The sequence below is a fragment of the Triticum aestivum genome, chromosome 3D (assembly GCF_018294505.1).
Source record: "Triticum aestivum cultivar Chinese Spring chromosome 3D, IWGSC CS RefSeq v2.1, whole genome shotgun sequence".
Classification (NCBI taxonomy): domain Eukaryota; kingdom Viridiplantae; phylum Streptophyta; class Magnoliopsida; order Poales; family Poaceae; genus Triticum; species Triticum aestivum.
The window spans coordinates 54,874,827-54,889,906 of record NC_057802.1 but is presented as its reverse complement, the minus strand read 5'-3'; the positions used below and the strand labels follow the sequence as shown (position 1 = coordinate 54,889,906).

The 15,080-nt window shown below is 44.4% G+C and overlaps 2 protein-coding genes across 2 annotated transcripts; one reads left to right on the top strand and one right to left on the bottom strand.

The window, feature by feature from the left end:
* The first annotated feature begins 804 nt into the window (after positions 1-804).
* LOC123074094 (receptor-like protein 9DC1) lies at positions 805-5,022 on the top strand. The gene is made up of 5 exons (XM_044497036.1): positions 805-1,336; positions 2,157-2,235; positions 2,380-2,606; positions 2,705-3,098; positions 3,633-5,022. The coding sequence occupies exons 1-5, from the start codon at positions 847-849 to the stop codon at positions 4,837-4,839; spliced, it is 2,397 nt and encodes a 798-aa protein (XP_044352971.1). The 5' UTR covers positions 805-846; the 3' UTR covers positions 4,840-5,022.
* Positions 5,023-8,484: 3,462 nt separating this feature from the next.
* On the bottom strand, positions 8,485-13,000 carry LOC123074093 (uncharacterized). The gene is made up of 3 exons (XM_044497035.1): positions 12,600-13,000; positions 12,402-12,484; positions 8,485-10,264 (listed from the first exon to the last, which is right to left on the bottom strand). The coding sequence occupies exon 3, from the start codon at positions 10,258-10,260 to the stop codon at positions 9,280-9,282; it is 981 nt and encodes a 326-aa protein (XP_044352970.1). The 5' UTR covers positions 10,261-10,264; positions 12,402-12,484; positions 12,600-13,000; the 3' UTR covers positions 8,485-9,279.
* Positions 13,001-15,080: the final 2,080 nt, after the last annotated feature.

Genomic DNA, 15,080 nt, shown 5'->3' with positions numbered 1-15,080 from the left:
AGGTCCTCGTCGTGCTCGTGTGTGCCTCATCCCTAGTTGGTTGTTTGGCTGTAGTCTTCGGCTTGGACAAGCTTCGAGCTATGTTTTCCTGTATTCTTTTTGTGCTTGTGCGACCCGTTGAGTTGTAAGCCTCCTAGAGTGTCCCCTTGTATCGTTTGGTCGTGGGGTTTGTGTGTGTCTGTTTTTCCTGGCCGGTTGATGGCTTTGTTAATTCAAAGCCGGGCTCTCTGCGAGCCTTCGTTCTAAAAAAAAGGGTAACCTCCACATTTTCAGAACATGTTCCCTGGGGTATTTCTGTCAAGCTAAGACAAAAACCTTAATATTCTTCTTACTTTAGCATCCAAAAAATCAGCTATAATTGATATGTGCAGCCTTTCATAGCGTTGGCTCAACTTATATAGTACTCTATTTCTAGTAACCTAATGGGCTCTTAACGAGAGCTTCCTTATCAAACTAACAACTTAGCAGATTCTTGCCACATGAGGCACGCTACGGCACTACAGTACAGTCACTACATTAACTGTCGTAGCTTTCCACGGGCCTTGACTCATGAGAGGTATAAACCTTGAATTAGTCCAAGTCTCTGTAAGATGACGAAACATGCAGCTGAGAGTACAGCAACTACGCATGTGCACATCGAAGGTGCTACCGTATTACAAAGGAAAGAGCGTTGGCCACATAATGGCACGGCACAAGCTTTCATCTCGGACTAACAAACTGTGCCACTGAACGTAAACTTTGTACTGCTCTACGACCGAGCTAATTGTATCGTTGAGAGATTCTATCTCTGTCCTGCACTATATATTACGTTGGCCACCAGCTTGAAGTTTGTAAAGCAGTAGAAAGATGGACCTCAGGCGCTCACAGCTTCACTTCATCCTGCTATTGTTCACATACTACTGCTCCACCCACATCACTGCCAAAGGCGGCAATGGAATCACAGTCCAGTGCCTCCCTGACCAAGCTGCATCTCTCCTTCAGCTGAAGCACGCCTTCCACAACCCCAACCTCTCGTCATGGCAGCATGGCACAGATTGTTGCCACTGGGAGGGTGTTGGTTGCGACATGGCCTCTGGTCAGGTGATCACTTTGGATCTCAGTGATCGTAACCTGCGGAGCATCAATGGTCTCAGCGCAGCACTATTCCACCTCACCTCTCTCAGAAATCTCAGCCTCTCGGATAACGACTTTAACCAAGCCATCCTTCCTAGTTTCGGGTTTGAGCGGCTGACTGAGCTACTCAGTCTTGAGTTGTCTGGTACAGGATTGGCTGGTCAGATACCTATTGGAATTGCCTGCCTCGTGAAATTGCTTACGCTAGATTTCTCTGGGAATAGTTTATTATACCTCCGAGAGCCAAGCCTTCAGACTCTCATAGCAAACATGAGCAATCTGAGAGCTCTATCTAGATAATGTGGGCATCATAAGTAGCGAATCAATCTGGTCTGTTGCTTTAGCAAACTCCGTTCCTCTACTACAGGATATTAGTTTGCTTCAATGTGGAGTAAGTGGTCATATTCACAATTCATTCTCCCGACTCCGTTTTCTAGCAACAATCAACCTTGCAAGTAACATAATTTCCGGCATGGTTCCTGGATTCTTTGCAGAATTCTCTTTCTTAAGAGACATTGATCTCTCGGATAATGATTTTGGAGGGCAATTTCCCACAAATATTTTCCAGCTAAAAACTCTGAGATTTCTTAACATGGCCTACAACCCCCGTCTTTCTGTGCAACTACCACATTTCCCACCAGGAAATAGTTTGGAATTTTTAGACCTGAGGTATACAAACACTTTGGGTGCCATACCAGACTCTTTTGTCCATCTCAAGTCACTGAAATTCTTGGGCCTTAGTAACATAGGATCTCCCAAGCAAGCCACTACTTCTTCCATAGTAGCTAACCTTACATCCCTAAATACATTGTTGCTCTACGGGTCAGGAATAGAGAAGCCAATACTCTCTTGGATGGAAGACTTCAGAATCTGACGGAATTGATGCTGGTAGATTATAATTTCTCTGGCCCAATTCCTTGGTGGATCACAAATTATACGAATTTGATGAGATTAGACCTCACAGCGTGTTTGTTTGGAGGGAGTTGTTGATGGGGAATGGGAGTTTAAGGTCCATGGGAGTTAAATTCCTTTGATTGGCTCAGGTAAATGGGAGTTAGGATGGGAAGAGGAAGGGGAATTAAGAGGTCCAACTCCCTTCAATCTCTTCCCTGGGAGGACCAGGTAATTAAGCGTGGGAGTGGGAATTGACGTAAAATGGAAAAACTGTTCGCTCACGTCCTATTGTTTAACGGTTGATGAAGCGCTCACTTTTCTAATCCAAACTCGCGTATCATCAACAATTCCCAGTCCTGTAACTCCCTGTAGAATTCCCACCGATAATTACTACCACACACCAAACATGGGAATGGGACTAATAATCTACTTCCCAAGTCTAATTTCTTCACAAATTCCCCCTCGTAAATTCCCATGCCCAATCCCTCAAGCTGCCAAACACGCTGTCAGTAATGTCAGTTTATCTGGGGCAATACCATCGCGGATTGAAAACTTAACCAAGCTTACATTTTTGGACTTATCATATAATAGGCTGAGCGGTAAGGCAGCCCCCTTCCCTTCTCATATCACATCATTATTACGCTATTTATTGGGCATTTTTACTATCCTTTGATTATTGTTCTCTATCTGTATGCAGGTAAAATCCCAAAGGCTCTGTTCACTCTTCCGTCGTTGCAAGAAGTAGTACTATCATCACATGAACTTTGTGGAACTCTAGAAGACATTCCAGACCCAATATCTTCCTTCCTGCACGACATCGACCTAAGCAATAACAACCTTGCAGGTCATATACCCAAATCATTCTTTGAACTTTCGAGACTTCAAGTTCTCTTGCTTGACTCGAATCACTTCGAAGGCACAGTAGAACTTAGCCTTCTTTGGAAGCTAAAGGCACTGGATTCATTGTCGCTCTCCAATAATATGTTATCAGTCATAGATGTTGAGGATGGATATCCATTTTCTTACCCCCATAACATCAGAAAACTAGAACTAGCATGTTGCAACCTTACAAAAATTCCAATTGCATTGAGGTATGCAAATGAGATGCTTTACTTGGACCTCTCAAACAACAGAATAGATGGAGTCATACCAAGTTGGATATGGGTGAACTGGAAGGATACTATAGGGTTGGACCTCTCACACAATATGTTCACTGGCCTTGAGAACTCTCCATCTGTCGTTCTTATGCACAATTTAGAGATTCTCGATCTTAGTTCCAATAAACTTCATGGCAGTGTACCTATACCACTCACAGCTAGCAACTCCCAAGTTTTATTGGATTACTCAAACAATAATTTCTCTTATATTATACCTGACTTTGGTACATACCTTCCAAACAAGACCTACTCCCTCCGTCCGTGAATAAGTGTACATCTAGGTTTTGTCTTAAGTCAAAGTTTTAAAACTTTGACCACCTTTCTAGGAAAAAGTAAAAGCATTTATGGCACCAAATTAGTATCACTTGATTCGTCTTGAAATGTACATTGATAATATATCAATTTGACGTCATATATGTCACTACTATTTTCTATAAAGTTGGTCAAAATTTTAAATTTTTGACTTAGAACAAAAGCTAGATGTACACTTATTCGCGGACGGAGGGAGTACTACCTTAATTTGTCCAGGAATAAATTAAGTGGTCACATACCAAGGTCGATTTGTACCCAACAGGAACTTGAGGTCCTGGACTTATCATATAACAATTTTGGAGGCAGGGTGCCGTCCTGTCTAATACAAAGTAGCAGCATCTCGATATTGAAGTTGACAGACAATCATTTCCGTGGGAAATTGCCTGGAAATATTGTAGAAGGATGTATGCTTCAGATAATAGATTTAAACAGCAACCGAGTTGAAGGGAAAATACCCAGATCACTATCGAATTGCAGAAGTTTAGAGGTTCTTGACATTGGTAGAAATCAAATTCTTGATACTTTTCCATCTTGGTTGGGTAAGATGTCTAATCTTCGGATTCTTATCTTGAGATCCAATCAATTGTATGGCTCAATAGGAGGCCCTGCTGAAAGTGATGCAACCAGTAAGCATTTCTCGAGTTTGCAAATTGTTGATTTGACCTCAAATAATTTTTCTGGGAGCTTAAGTTTGAAATGGTTTGACAAGCTAGAGACAATGATGGTAAACTCTACTGGTGAGGGCTATGCTCTTGGCCTTCGAGGATTGTACTACCAGGAAATTCTCACATTTAAAGGGGTTGATCTTACATTTACCAAGATCCTGACCACTTTCAAGATGATTGATTTCTCAAACAACGCATTTGATGGCCCCGTCCCAAACTCAGTTGGGAAGCTTATTGCTCTGCATGGCCTGAATATGTCAAATAATGCCTTCACGGGGAGAATCCCATCACAGCTTGGTGACTTGGTACAGCTTGAGTCACTGGACCTCTCTCGGAACAAGCTCTCATGGGAGATCCCACAGGATCTAACCAGCCTAACATATCTTGCAGTGCTGAATCTCTCCTCTAACAATTTGACTGGAATGATACCAGAAGGGCAGCAGTTTTCGTCATTCACCAACAGCTCGTTCGAAGGCAATGAAGGGCTTTCTGGAAGGCCATTATCCAAACAGTGCAACAGTTCAGGTACGGGAACCCTCGACTCATCAGTGTCTTCACAAGACAGTGTTGGAACCATAGTGCTGTTTGTGCTTGTGGGATCCGGTTTTGGAGTTGGATTTGCGGTGGCAGTTGTGTTGTCAGTGATTTTCCAGGCCAAACGCTGGAACTGCAATCGTTTTCGTTCTACCAGTAAATGATCTATGGCCTGGGGTGTGTCAGTGTGTTTGTGTATCATATATCTCATTCATATGAGCTTGTACGGACCTACTTGTATAAGGTTAATGCGTCTTTTCTCCTTTTCGTATATGATTGTAAAGTAAGGGAACATAATCATAGTATGAGCTTGTACGAACCTGCTTCTTAAGGTTAATCAAGGCAGCGTTGGTGGTAGGCCTTGATCCCCATCTCTTTTGCGGCCAAAGTTTGGTCAACTGAGGACACCTGAAACTGGTAATAAAACAGTCCAATTAGAATTACAGTTCCTAGTGTCAATCCTGTATTTCACGCACCATTTGTTTTGGAAAAAATAAATGAGATGTCAGATGTGTATATTTTGCTCCCATCTGGAGGATGGAGCCGTCGCCCAGGCACATTCCATCGAACACCTGGAGCGCGACGACGACCCAGTGTCTAGCAACTTGGGCGGCATCCCTGCTCCGTCTTGCCGGGTTTCCTGGGTCTCATATCTCCGGCGGGTGATGATGCTCCGACTTGGTGCATGAGCTGCTGCAGCCGCCTGCGGACGCCGGCACTGTGGCGGGACGCGCGCGTGGGACAGGCAGATGCCCACTGTGCTCGCCACGAGGATCGATGGCCGGAAGGGACCGCACCGCCTCTGCTCCGTCGCCTCGTAGGGTGGATTAGTTGGAGATGTCTCGAAATATTGGCGATGGGACTCAGTCGTCGAATTCTGCTTCATCACTTGGAAGTTGGATACACCGATGCTTGGAGGAACACATGCCTCCCTGAAGCTTCGTGACCTCTAACAGAGGACTCTGGAGAAATTTTCAGCGTCGGTGAGATTTGCCTCCTCATGCCAAAAGTCCTTTTCTAGGAGATCTTAATTATCCTGTTTTTTTTACAAGATTTTTCTGTGCCCTGGTGACGGCCTACATGCATTGATCTTCCTTTCTTTTATGGTGACAGAGACAGTTGTGACGACGGACCTCCTATGCCGCGACCTGCGCGCTGTGAAAGAGGGCAGTGCGCACCTTCTCGCTCCCCCACGTGAGACCTTGGGATGGCCTGGGTGCGGGGCGGGGCTCCCTTGTTTTTTTTCCGTTTTTTTTGGTTTCCTTAAAAAAATTGGGATTTAAAAAATTTGAATTTCGAAAAATCTTAACAAAATCAAAAACATGTTCAAGAATTTCAAAAATGATCACGAATTCACAAAATGCTCATAAATTCTAAAAGTGAACATTTTTTGTATGTTGATGAACAAAATTTGAATTTTCAATGAACTTTTTTTATTTTGATGAACAATTTTTGTATTGTGATGAACAAAATTTGAATTCAAGAAATATTTTTCTTAATTTGATTACAAATTTAGAATCAAGAATATTTTATAAATTCGATGAACTTTTTTTAATGTGATGAACATTTTTTGAATTTGATGAACAAATTTTGAATATGGAAAAAAGGTTCCCAGATTTCAGAAAATGTTTGTGGATTTGGAAACAGAAAATGAAAAAAAAAAGTAGAAAAAACAAAAAAATAATAAAAAGCGGTTTGGGAAGGTTCCTTCCCAAAACCGGAAACGAGCACTTGGGCGCTTGCGACGACGTTTTCGTGTCCGTAGCAGCACCCTATGGCGGCCTTCCCCGGCCAACATCCTAATTCTGAACACTAAATGCCACTCCCTCCGTCTCAAAACAAGTGTCGCCGATTTAGTATAATTTTGTATTCCCTCCGTCCTGAAAAACATGTCGCAACGGTATTTTTGTGAAAAAGTCCTTCAGGTTTATCCGACCGAACCCGCAGTCCAATCGTCTCCTCCGCCAGCTCGCTCAGTTCCACTAGCTCCCCCGCAACGCCGGCGACCTCGCGTAGCTCAAGCACACCGCGCCGCCGCGCAGCTCCACCGCAACCCCGCGCGGATCCACCTCTACCCCGTGCAGCTCCACCGCTCCCCCGCGCAGCTCCCCCGCTCCCCTTTCCCGCATCCCTAAATTTCCAAGCTTTCCCCCATCCCCTTCCGGAAAATCGGCGCTTGCTGCCCGTCGATTCTCCACTACCACCACCAATCCCGGCCACCGTCGAGAGGGGAGAGCAGGAGGAGGAAAAGGTCACTGGCGCCGGCAAGATAGGGAAGAGCAGGAGGAGAAAAAGGGACCAGACGAGTGGCAGCGGGTGGTGGCGATGCACGGCACGGTCACTGGAGAGGCGTCTACGGCGGAGCTCGTCGGCGTCGCGTATGCCAGGGCGTCGAAGCCGACCAACGCGTTCGCCGCCTCGTCTCCTGGAGCGGGCGGCCACAACTACAAGGGCGCCTCCGCGTCCGCCGTGCTGGCCCGCCTAGCCGGCGGCAACAGGTGGCACCAGGACGACGACGGCGGTGAAATGGATGAACTGCAGGAGGTTAGCCGTCCACATCCCTGTGCCTCTGTTGGTGAACATCGTGGAGTAATGTTGTTAAGTTATCTGCTGCTGTTTGTTGTCCTGTTAATTTCAGAAAGAATTCCAATCCATCATGGTGTGCGCATGCAGTTAATTGATCTCCAGTTAAGTGATCTGCTGTTGTTTTAGTTCCAGCGAAGTTTCTTGTCCTTTAGACAATTTTGGAAACATTTTCAGTGAGAAATCTATCCAGTGGTATCTCATTGTCATTGAGTATCTTGCAGTATCTGAAAAATAATGAAATGCAAAGACTTAGTTCTGCTGGCCGGAGGATTATAATCAAAGACTAGCTTAACAATTGATGGAACATGTCAATTACACAGCAGTTTATAGTCAAGAAAAATATGACATGGTCTTACTTTCATGTGTATGGACACCACATCCTGTAACACTCATTCCTCTGTACCATGGAGCTGATCCATTCAGATTCCAAACAGGAGGCCTAAACCTTCCTTGCTACTCACTGCTTAGGCTTGTAACTGCTTGGTGCTTTGCTTGGCCATTCAGATTCCAAACAGGAGTACAATCTGATTAGGCTTGTAACTGCTTGGTGCTTTGCTTCATCACTGAAGGGTTTCTATCCTAGAATTAGTACTGTTTCCTTCATTCAGATTCCAAACAGGAGTAGAATGCAGTAATGTTTCCTTCACTCATGTGCCAAATTTTAACTATGTTTCTTGTATGCTGTTGTCATGCCAAGAAAAATGCCATGTGGCAGCAGCACTTGTGGTTGTGGCTTATGCACTAGAGCACATGACCAAAATATGGCACTTCTTCACTGAATCCTCCTGTGGTGCCACTGCCAGCAGCTGCAGTTTCTAATCTTGGTGCCATTTCTGATGAGAACCAACCAAGAGGGATTGGCATGCAGAGAGGAAGATGATGGCCAAGCAGAGCTGGACCTCACTCTCCTCTGCTCTGCTCCAGTCCACCATCATGGGGAGAAAGAAGGCCAAGCAAGATGCCCATGATGTTGCTGCAGTTCTAGTGCAAGTGCAAGCAGCATGCAGCCAGCTTCTTCCTCACTTGGATCATATATGGACACATATGGTCAAATAACTAAAATTAATCCAAATCATTTCAAATAAATCAAAAAACCCAAATTAATTCAAATAATCCAAATTAATCCAAATAATTCAAGTAATCTAAATAAACTAGATAATTCAATTAATCTAAATAACCCAGATAATTCAAATAAATCCAAATAACCCAGATAATTCCAATAAATTCCAACAAGGAGTTGATATACAAGGATTAGACAAGGCATACACAAGGAGATGACATAAGGGCCTCTTTGTCCCCTCTTGACACAAGATTACACAAGACATACACAAGGAGCACCTGACTACATGACATAAGGGCCTCTTTGCCCCCTCTTGACTACATTCTTTCTCTGGCCACTTCTTCCATTCCCTTCCCTTTACTTTTCTTTCTTTTCCCTTCTCTAGCTAATTCTTTCCTTTCATTTTCTTTTCCTATTGCAATTTCCATTTCTTCTATAATGGCCCTAGTATCAACAACTACCCGACTGTCGCAATATACACCGGTCATTTCCATTCCAGCATTCTAAACGCGATCCTTGTGCAAGTGGGGCAACTTATATTGATTTCCTCCTTTGTCTTTCATAACTTCAAACATAACTGCTTCTAATGTGATAAAGCTTCTGTGCAACTTGTCGGGATCGTAGTTCTCGAATTCCTCTTCCACACCCTGTACCAGTTCCTGGATGTTTGTAGGTGACCTGCAGTCGGTTAGAGACTGGAGAGAGCTATGGAAGCAGAGGTCCAAACAATTTAACTCAGGGCTATTTGGGGGTTGTTGTAGCAATCGGATGTCAAGATCAGTTTGTTTCACAGCTTCTCGAAAAGCTACATCATTGGGAAGGACATGAGGCTTTGCGTTATCCTGTTGGATGAATATTGTTGCTCCCTCATCATCGTCAGGCCACTTATCTTGAATTGCCGGGATAACCTTATTGATTAGATAATCTCTGCACACAAGCCTGGTTACTTTCACTGATGTCAACACTTTGTTCCCTTTGTTCTGTTCTGACTTGTCCGCTTCGCCTCAGTCTCTTCGACGAATGCCCAAATGCCGATCTTCCCATCGAATGTTAGCTCCCCCTCATTGTTATATCGAGGCTTGGCAACAGCTGTTAGGAACATCACCTTCCCAATGCTGTGAGTGTTTGACACGGTGCACTTCGGTTCAGGTTCTCCTGGAAGTACATAGTAACTATTCTTCACTCTCGTCATATCAAACCACTTCTCATCAATGTGAACCATATTCGTCATTGGTTTTAACATAGTCCGAGAAGTTGAGATCGAATTGTCATCGACCATGGACATACAAAATTTCAATCTCGCAAGCTTGTTCTCTAGCTTGAGATGAGGCTTCACGGTGCTTGTGATGCGGTTGAGCTCATTCAACTGGAACCTCTTATGTAGGGTCGATCGGGCCACACCTAGAGACCGTGCCAGAGATCGAATTGTTCTTCTTTTATTCAGTGGGATTGTTGAGGTCCTCTCTAGATCTAGCTCCTTTCTCTTTCTGCCGGATCTTCCTGGCTTCTTGCTTGAGACATCTACTTCTTTGCCATCGGCAATTTGCTTTTTAGCCTCTTCCCAGATTCTTTCAACAGATCGTACACTTATGTCCAACAGGTTTGAGACTAGCAGCTTGTCGTCTGGTTGAACAGACCCATCTCTGAGCTCGATTACCAGCAAGGCAAAGTAAACACCATGCCTCTCCTTATCTGACAATTCTCTTCTCTTCTCTTGAAGTATCCAATTCATAACTTCATCCTCTTCCTCTTGAGCTTCATCCTCTTTCCCTTCATCTTCTTGAGGCATCCAATTCATATCTTCATCGTCTTCCTCTTGAGGCATCAAGTTCAAATCCATAACTACATTCTCTGCCACTTGAGGTTCCTCCTCTTGAGGCATCAAATTCAAATTAATACCTTCATCGTCTTCCTCTTGAGGCATCATGTTCAAATCCATACTCCTGCTAGCAATGACAAAAGATGAGTACATCATGGTACCATAACAAGGATATACACACAGAAAATGAGTAGAATGACAGGAGCCTTGCAACCATTACAAAAATGTGAACTACTGACTAAGAAATGTTATGACAGGAGCCTTTGTAACACCATTTCATTTCTTGTTCCTTTCTTGCTTGCTTGCTTCTCTACTTACAGTAGTTTCTACAGCCGTTCTCTTGTTTGTTCCTCTAGTACTGATAGAGGTCCCAGAGCTAGTAGCAGTTCCTCTAGCAAGTGCCATTAATAAATTTTACTCTACTTACAGTAGTTCCTCTAGTCACAGTTCTAGAGACAGTGTTTGTTCAGATCATAATTGCTCTGCATCTACTGATTTTTTCTGTGCCATGTCAAGCATAGATAGGTTCAATTAATTTGCTTGAATTATCAAAATTACTGTCACTACTACTGTATGCTTTGACACTGTCGAAACTGATTTAGTGTGAATATGTGCCTTATGTAACCAATAATTTCTGTATCAAGGTTTTATTCAGTGTTTCTCTGAAGAAATCTGAACATTATTTTCATTTAACTTGTACTTGCAGCACAAGCATGGCCATCCACCAACATGCAAAAGAAGTTCAAGACCAAAAATATGTGTTTCTTGCTGTTTACTCAACTGAACCAGATTTGGGTATTCAAGTTCCAAGGTTTCTGCTAACAGCATACAGATTAAATTGAAAAGCTGGATTCATCTAAATCATGGACAGTTCAAAACCAATTATTTCCAAACCAATTATTTCTAGCTTGCTCCCTCCACCCCCCCGGATATCTACTGATTTTTATTCAATTAACACTAATCATATTCAGTTAACAGGAGCAGAGCAGTTCTTCCTGACGAACAGGAGCAGAGCAGCAACTCCCGTACACTGATCATATTCAGCACAGGGAGCAGAGGAGCAACTCCTTACGGTACCTTCTTCCTCTTGACGAGCAGGAGCTCTGGCGGCAGCATGGGCAGACGAGCAGCAGCAGCACCGGCGGTAGGGGAGAAGCAGCCGCACGGGCGCGCGGGCAGGGGAGAAGCAGCCGCACGGGCTCGCGCGGAAGATTGAGGAGGGCGCGCGGGCAGGGGAGAAGGAGGACGCGCGCGAGCTCCTGGTCCACCGGATCGTGGAGGCAATTTCCGGCAACGCCCGTAGGGGATTGCGGCCGGGATGAATTGCGGCGGCGCACGCGCGGGAGCTCGAGGACGATGCACTGGAGCTTGAGGAGGATGCGCTGGAGCTTGAGGAGGATGCGCGGGAGTTCGAGGTGGACGCCCGCGAGCTCGAGGAAGACGTGGCCGGAGGTCCCGACGATGCCCGCAGGTAATCGAGGCGGGAGGGGATCGCGGCGACGCAGGTCTGAGCGGGGGAGGCAGCGGAGCAGGTACTTGGCGACGGCGGCGGCGGAGCAGGTAGGTGGCGACAGCGGCGGAGCACTTCCTGATGGGCGGCGAGTCGCGCAGCTGGGCGGCGCCGGCCCCTATCGACGACGGAGAAAGAAGATAGCGGGCGGAGGGGCTTGTTTCAGACGATTTTAAAACTACAAGGGCTTTTTTGCAAAATCAACTTTGAACTGCGCCTGCGACATGTTTTTCGGGACGGAGGGAGTAGTAACTCTATACTAAATCAGTGACGCTTATTTTGGGAAGGAGGGAGTGTTGATTTCATTGGGGCAATAGGCACAATATGTGAATGCTTTTTTGGAATTTTAGCTAGATTATTTGAGATCTTTTCGCCGTGACCAACAATTTATAAAGGGCACTGATCTACGTCGGCGCGCCGGCCTAAACTTTTGTTCATCTCATCGCTGTCTTCGCAAGATAGTGTTGGGACCATAGTGTTGTTTGTGTTTGTGGGATCCGGGTTCAGAGTTGGCTTTGCGGTGGCAGTTGTGTTGTCAGTGGTTTTTCAGGCCAAACGATGGAACTGGAGTCGTTTCCCGTTCCACCAGTGATGATGATATGACTTTGGGTGTGTCAGCGTGTTTATGTATCATGTATTCATATGAGCTTGTATGAACCTACTTGTATAAGGTTAATGCACCTTTTCTCCTTTTCATATATGATGAATTGTAAAGTAAGGGAACAAAATCATAGTATGAGCTTGTACGAACCTGCTTCTTAAGGTTAATCAAGGCAGAGTCAATGGTAGACCTTGATTCCCGTCTCTATTGTGGCCAGAGTTTGATGAGGACACCTGAAAAGGTAATAAAATGAGTCCAATTAGAACTACAGTTCCTAGTGTCAATCCTGTATTTCACGCGCCATTTTTGGGGGGAAATAGATGAGAGATGTGTGTATTTTGCTCCCACCTGAAGGATGGAGCCGTCGCCCAGGCACATTCCGTCGAACACCTGGAGCGCGACGAGGAACACCATGGCGTCCCCAGTGACCACATAGTGAAAAAGACCCAGTTTCTAGCAACTTGGGCGGCCTCCCTGCTCCGTCTTGCCGTGTTTCCTGGGTCTCATCGCTCCGGCGAGGCGAGTGATGATGCTCCGACTTGGTGCATGAGCTGCGGCCGGACGCGCGCGTGGGTCAGGCAGATGCCCACCGTGGTCGCCACGAGGATCGATGGCCGGGAGGGACCGCACCGCCTCTGCTCCGTCGCCTCGTAGGGTCGATTCGTTGGAGATGTCTCGAAATATTGGCGATGGGACTCGCATGATTCGACTCAGTCGTCGCTTCCCTCCATCCCGCAAGTCAGGCCACGAGGGTGAGACCCGATGCTTGGAGGAACACAGCATCCCTGTAGCTTTTAACAGAGGACCATGGAGAAAAGTTCCTGCGTAGTGGGATCTGCATCATCATGACAAAGATCTTTTTCTAGGAGATCTTAATTATCCTTTTTTTTTACAAGATTTTCTTTTTAAAGGTTTTTTGAACAAGATTTTAATCATTCTATGAATCCACGTAACCCTCATTTTGCCAAATTGTGTATTCACTCCGTCCCATATATAGTGCAAGCTTGTTTTTTTTTTCAAAGTCAAACTTGATAAACCTTGATCAAGATTATATAGGAAAAAAAATATGAACATCTAGAATACCAGATCAGTACTATTGGATTTACCATAAAATGTGTTTTCATATTGTAGATATAAATAAGTTATTTACAAACATGTCCATGCTCAAGGTTTACCAAGTTCGACTTTGAAAAGAAAATCTGCATTGTATTAAGGGACAAGGGAACAGTAAAGAAGTTCAGAAGAGTTGCTTCAAGGCAAGTTGTAAGCTAAAGGGCGTTGCTGTATCGGCCGTCCACGCTCTTCTTCTTTCTTTTCTTTTTGAACATATCCATGCTCTTTTTCTATGATAGTGATGCACCTCTCCGTGGTGTACATAAAAAAAAGATTTTATTTTTTTAGAAATCGGAGAAGAAAAACCTCCGACCCACAGGACCTTCATAGCAAAGTCCAAAGACAACATTTTATGTGCCCTGGTGACGGCCTAGATGATGCATCAGCCTTTTTTTCTTTTATGGTGACAGACACAGTTGCCACGACGGACCTCCTACGCCACGACCTGCGCTCTATGAAAGAGGGCAGTGCGCACCTTCTCGCTCCCCCACATGAGACCTAGGGATGGCCCAGGTGCGGGGCGGGACTCCCTTGTTATTTTTTTTTCATTTCTTTTTCTTTCTTCTTTTTTTGTTTTTCCTTAAAAAAGTTCAGGATCTCAAAAAATAGAATTTCGAAGAAATATTAACTAAATCAAAAACATATTGAAGAATTTAAGAAATTTTTATAAATTCTATTTTTTTTTGAATTTTTGTGAACATTTTTGTATTTTTGATGAAATTTTTTGAATTTTCAATGAACATTTTTTTCAAATTGACGAACAAAATTTGAATTCAATGAATGTTTTTCCGAATTTTATTAAAAAATTTAGAACTTGAGAATATTTTCTAAATTCATGAACATTTTTAGTATGATACACATTTTTTGAACTTGATGAACAAATTTTGAATATGGTAAAAAGGTTCCCAGATTTCAGAAAATGTTTGTGAATTTGGAGACAGAAAAGAAAAATGGAAAGTACAAAAAGAAAAGTAGAAAAAACTGAAATAAAAAACAAGAAAAAGAAAAGCAATTTGGGAAGGTCCCCGTAATCAGCCGCACGGCCTCTGCCGCCAGGGGAAAGCACAACAAAGCCCAAAGAGAACATTTCTTCCGCCTGGTGGTGGCCCAGGAGATGCATCAGATTTTTTTCGTAGAAGAGAGACAGAGCCCTTGGGTGCCCGTGCTGGCAGAGGAGTGTGTGGCGACCATGGGTGCCGGGCGGCAGAATGGAGGATCCGGGGATAGAGTGCGTGGCCGCGGCGGCGGTCGGTAGCTGAATCACTGTCGCAGGGAGCGGCGGCAGCTAAGGACCATCCGACGGCGGCCTCCAACTCTCCGTCCAAGGTCAGCCATGAGTATCCCTAATTCTGATGCCTGATTGCTATGTCGATTTCATCGGGGCAGTAGGCAAAATATGACACTAGTTTTTGAAATGTTCATAGCTACATTGTTTGAAATATTTTTCTAAGCGAGGAACAATTTATGTACCGGTGCTTGCTATCTTGAACCTTCATGTTTTACCTTCGAATGTAGTTTATCTTGAACCTTCATGTTTTACCTTTGAAAGATTACCCAATTTTTTTGGAACAGCAATGTTCGCTGTGCACAAGGATGTAAATAAAACCGATGCTTCAGAGGCATGGCCACTGCCGAGTGTGTCTACCACAACCACAAATGAAATTCCACCAAATAGCCAGTCGCACATGGCACGGCGACCAACACTTGATATGCTGA

What these genes read in the sequence shown, in the direction of transcription:
- LOC123074094 (XM_044497036.1), top strand. Translation starts at nt 847, where the DNA reads ATGGACCTCAGGCGCTCACAGCTTCACTTCATCCTGCTATTGTTCACA. An exon ending in CTCTTCCCTGGGAGGACCAG is followed by an intron (nt 2,236 to 2,379) that starts GTAATTAAGCGT and finishes AACTCCCTGTAG; the next exon opens with AATTCCCACCGATAATTACT. An exon ending in ATCATATAATAGGCTGAGCG is followed by an intron (nt 2,607 to 2,704) that starts GTAAGGCAGCCC and finishes ATCTGTATGCAG; the next exon opens with GTAAAATCCCAAAGGCTCTG.
- LOC123074093 (XM_044497035.1), bottom strand. Translation starts at nt 10,260, where the DNA reads ATGGATTTGAACATGATGCCTCAAGAGGAAGACGATGAAGGTATTAAT.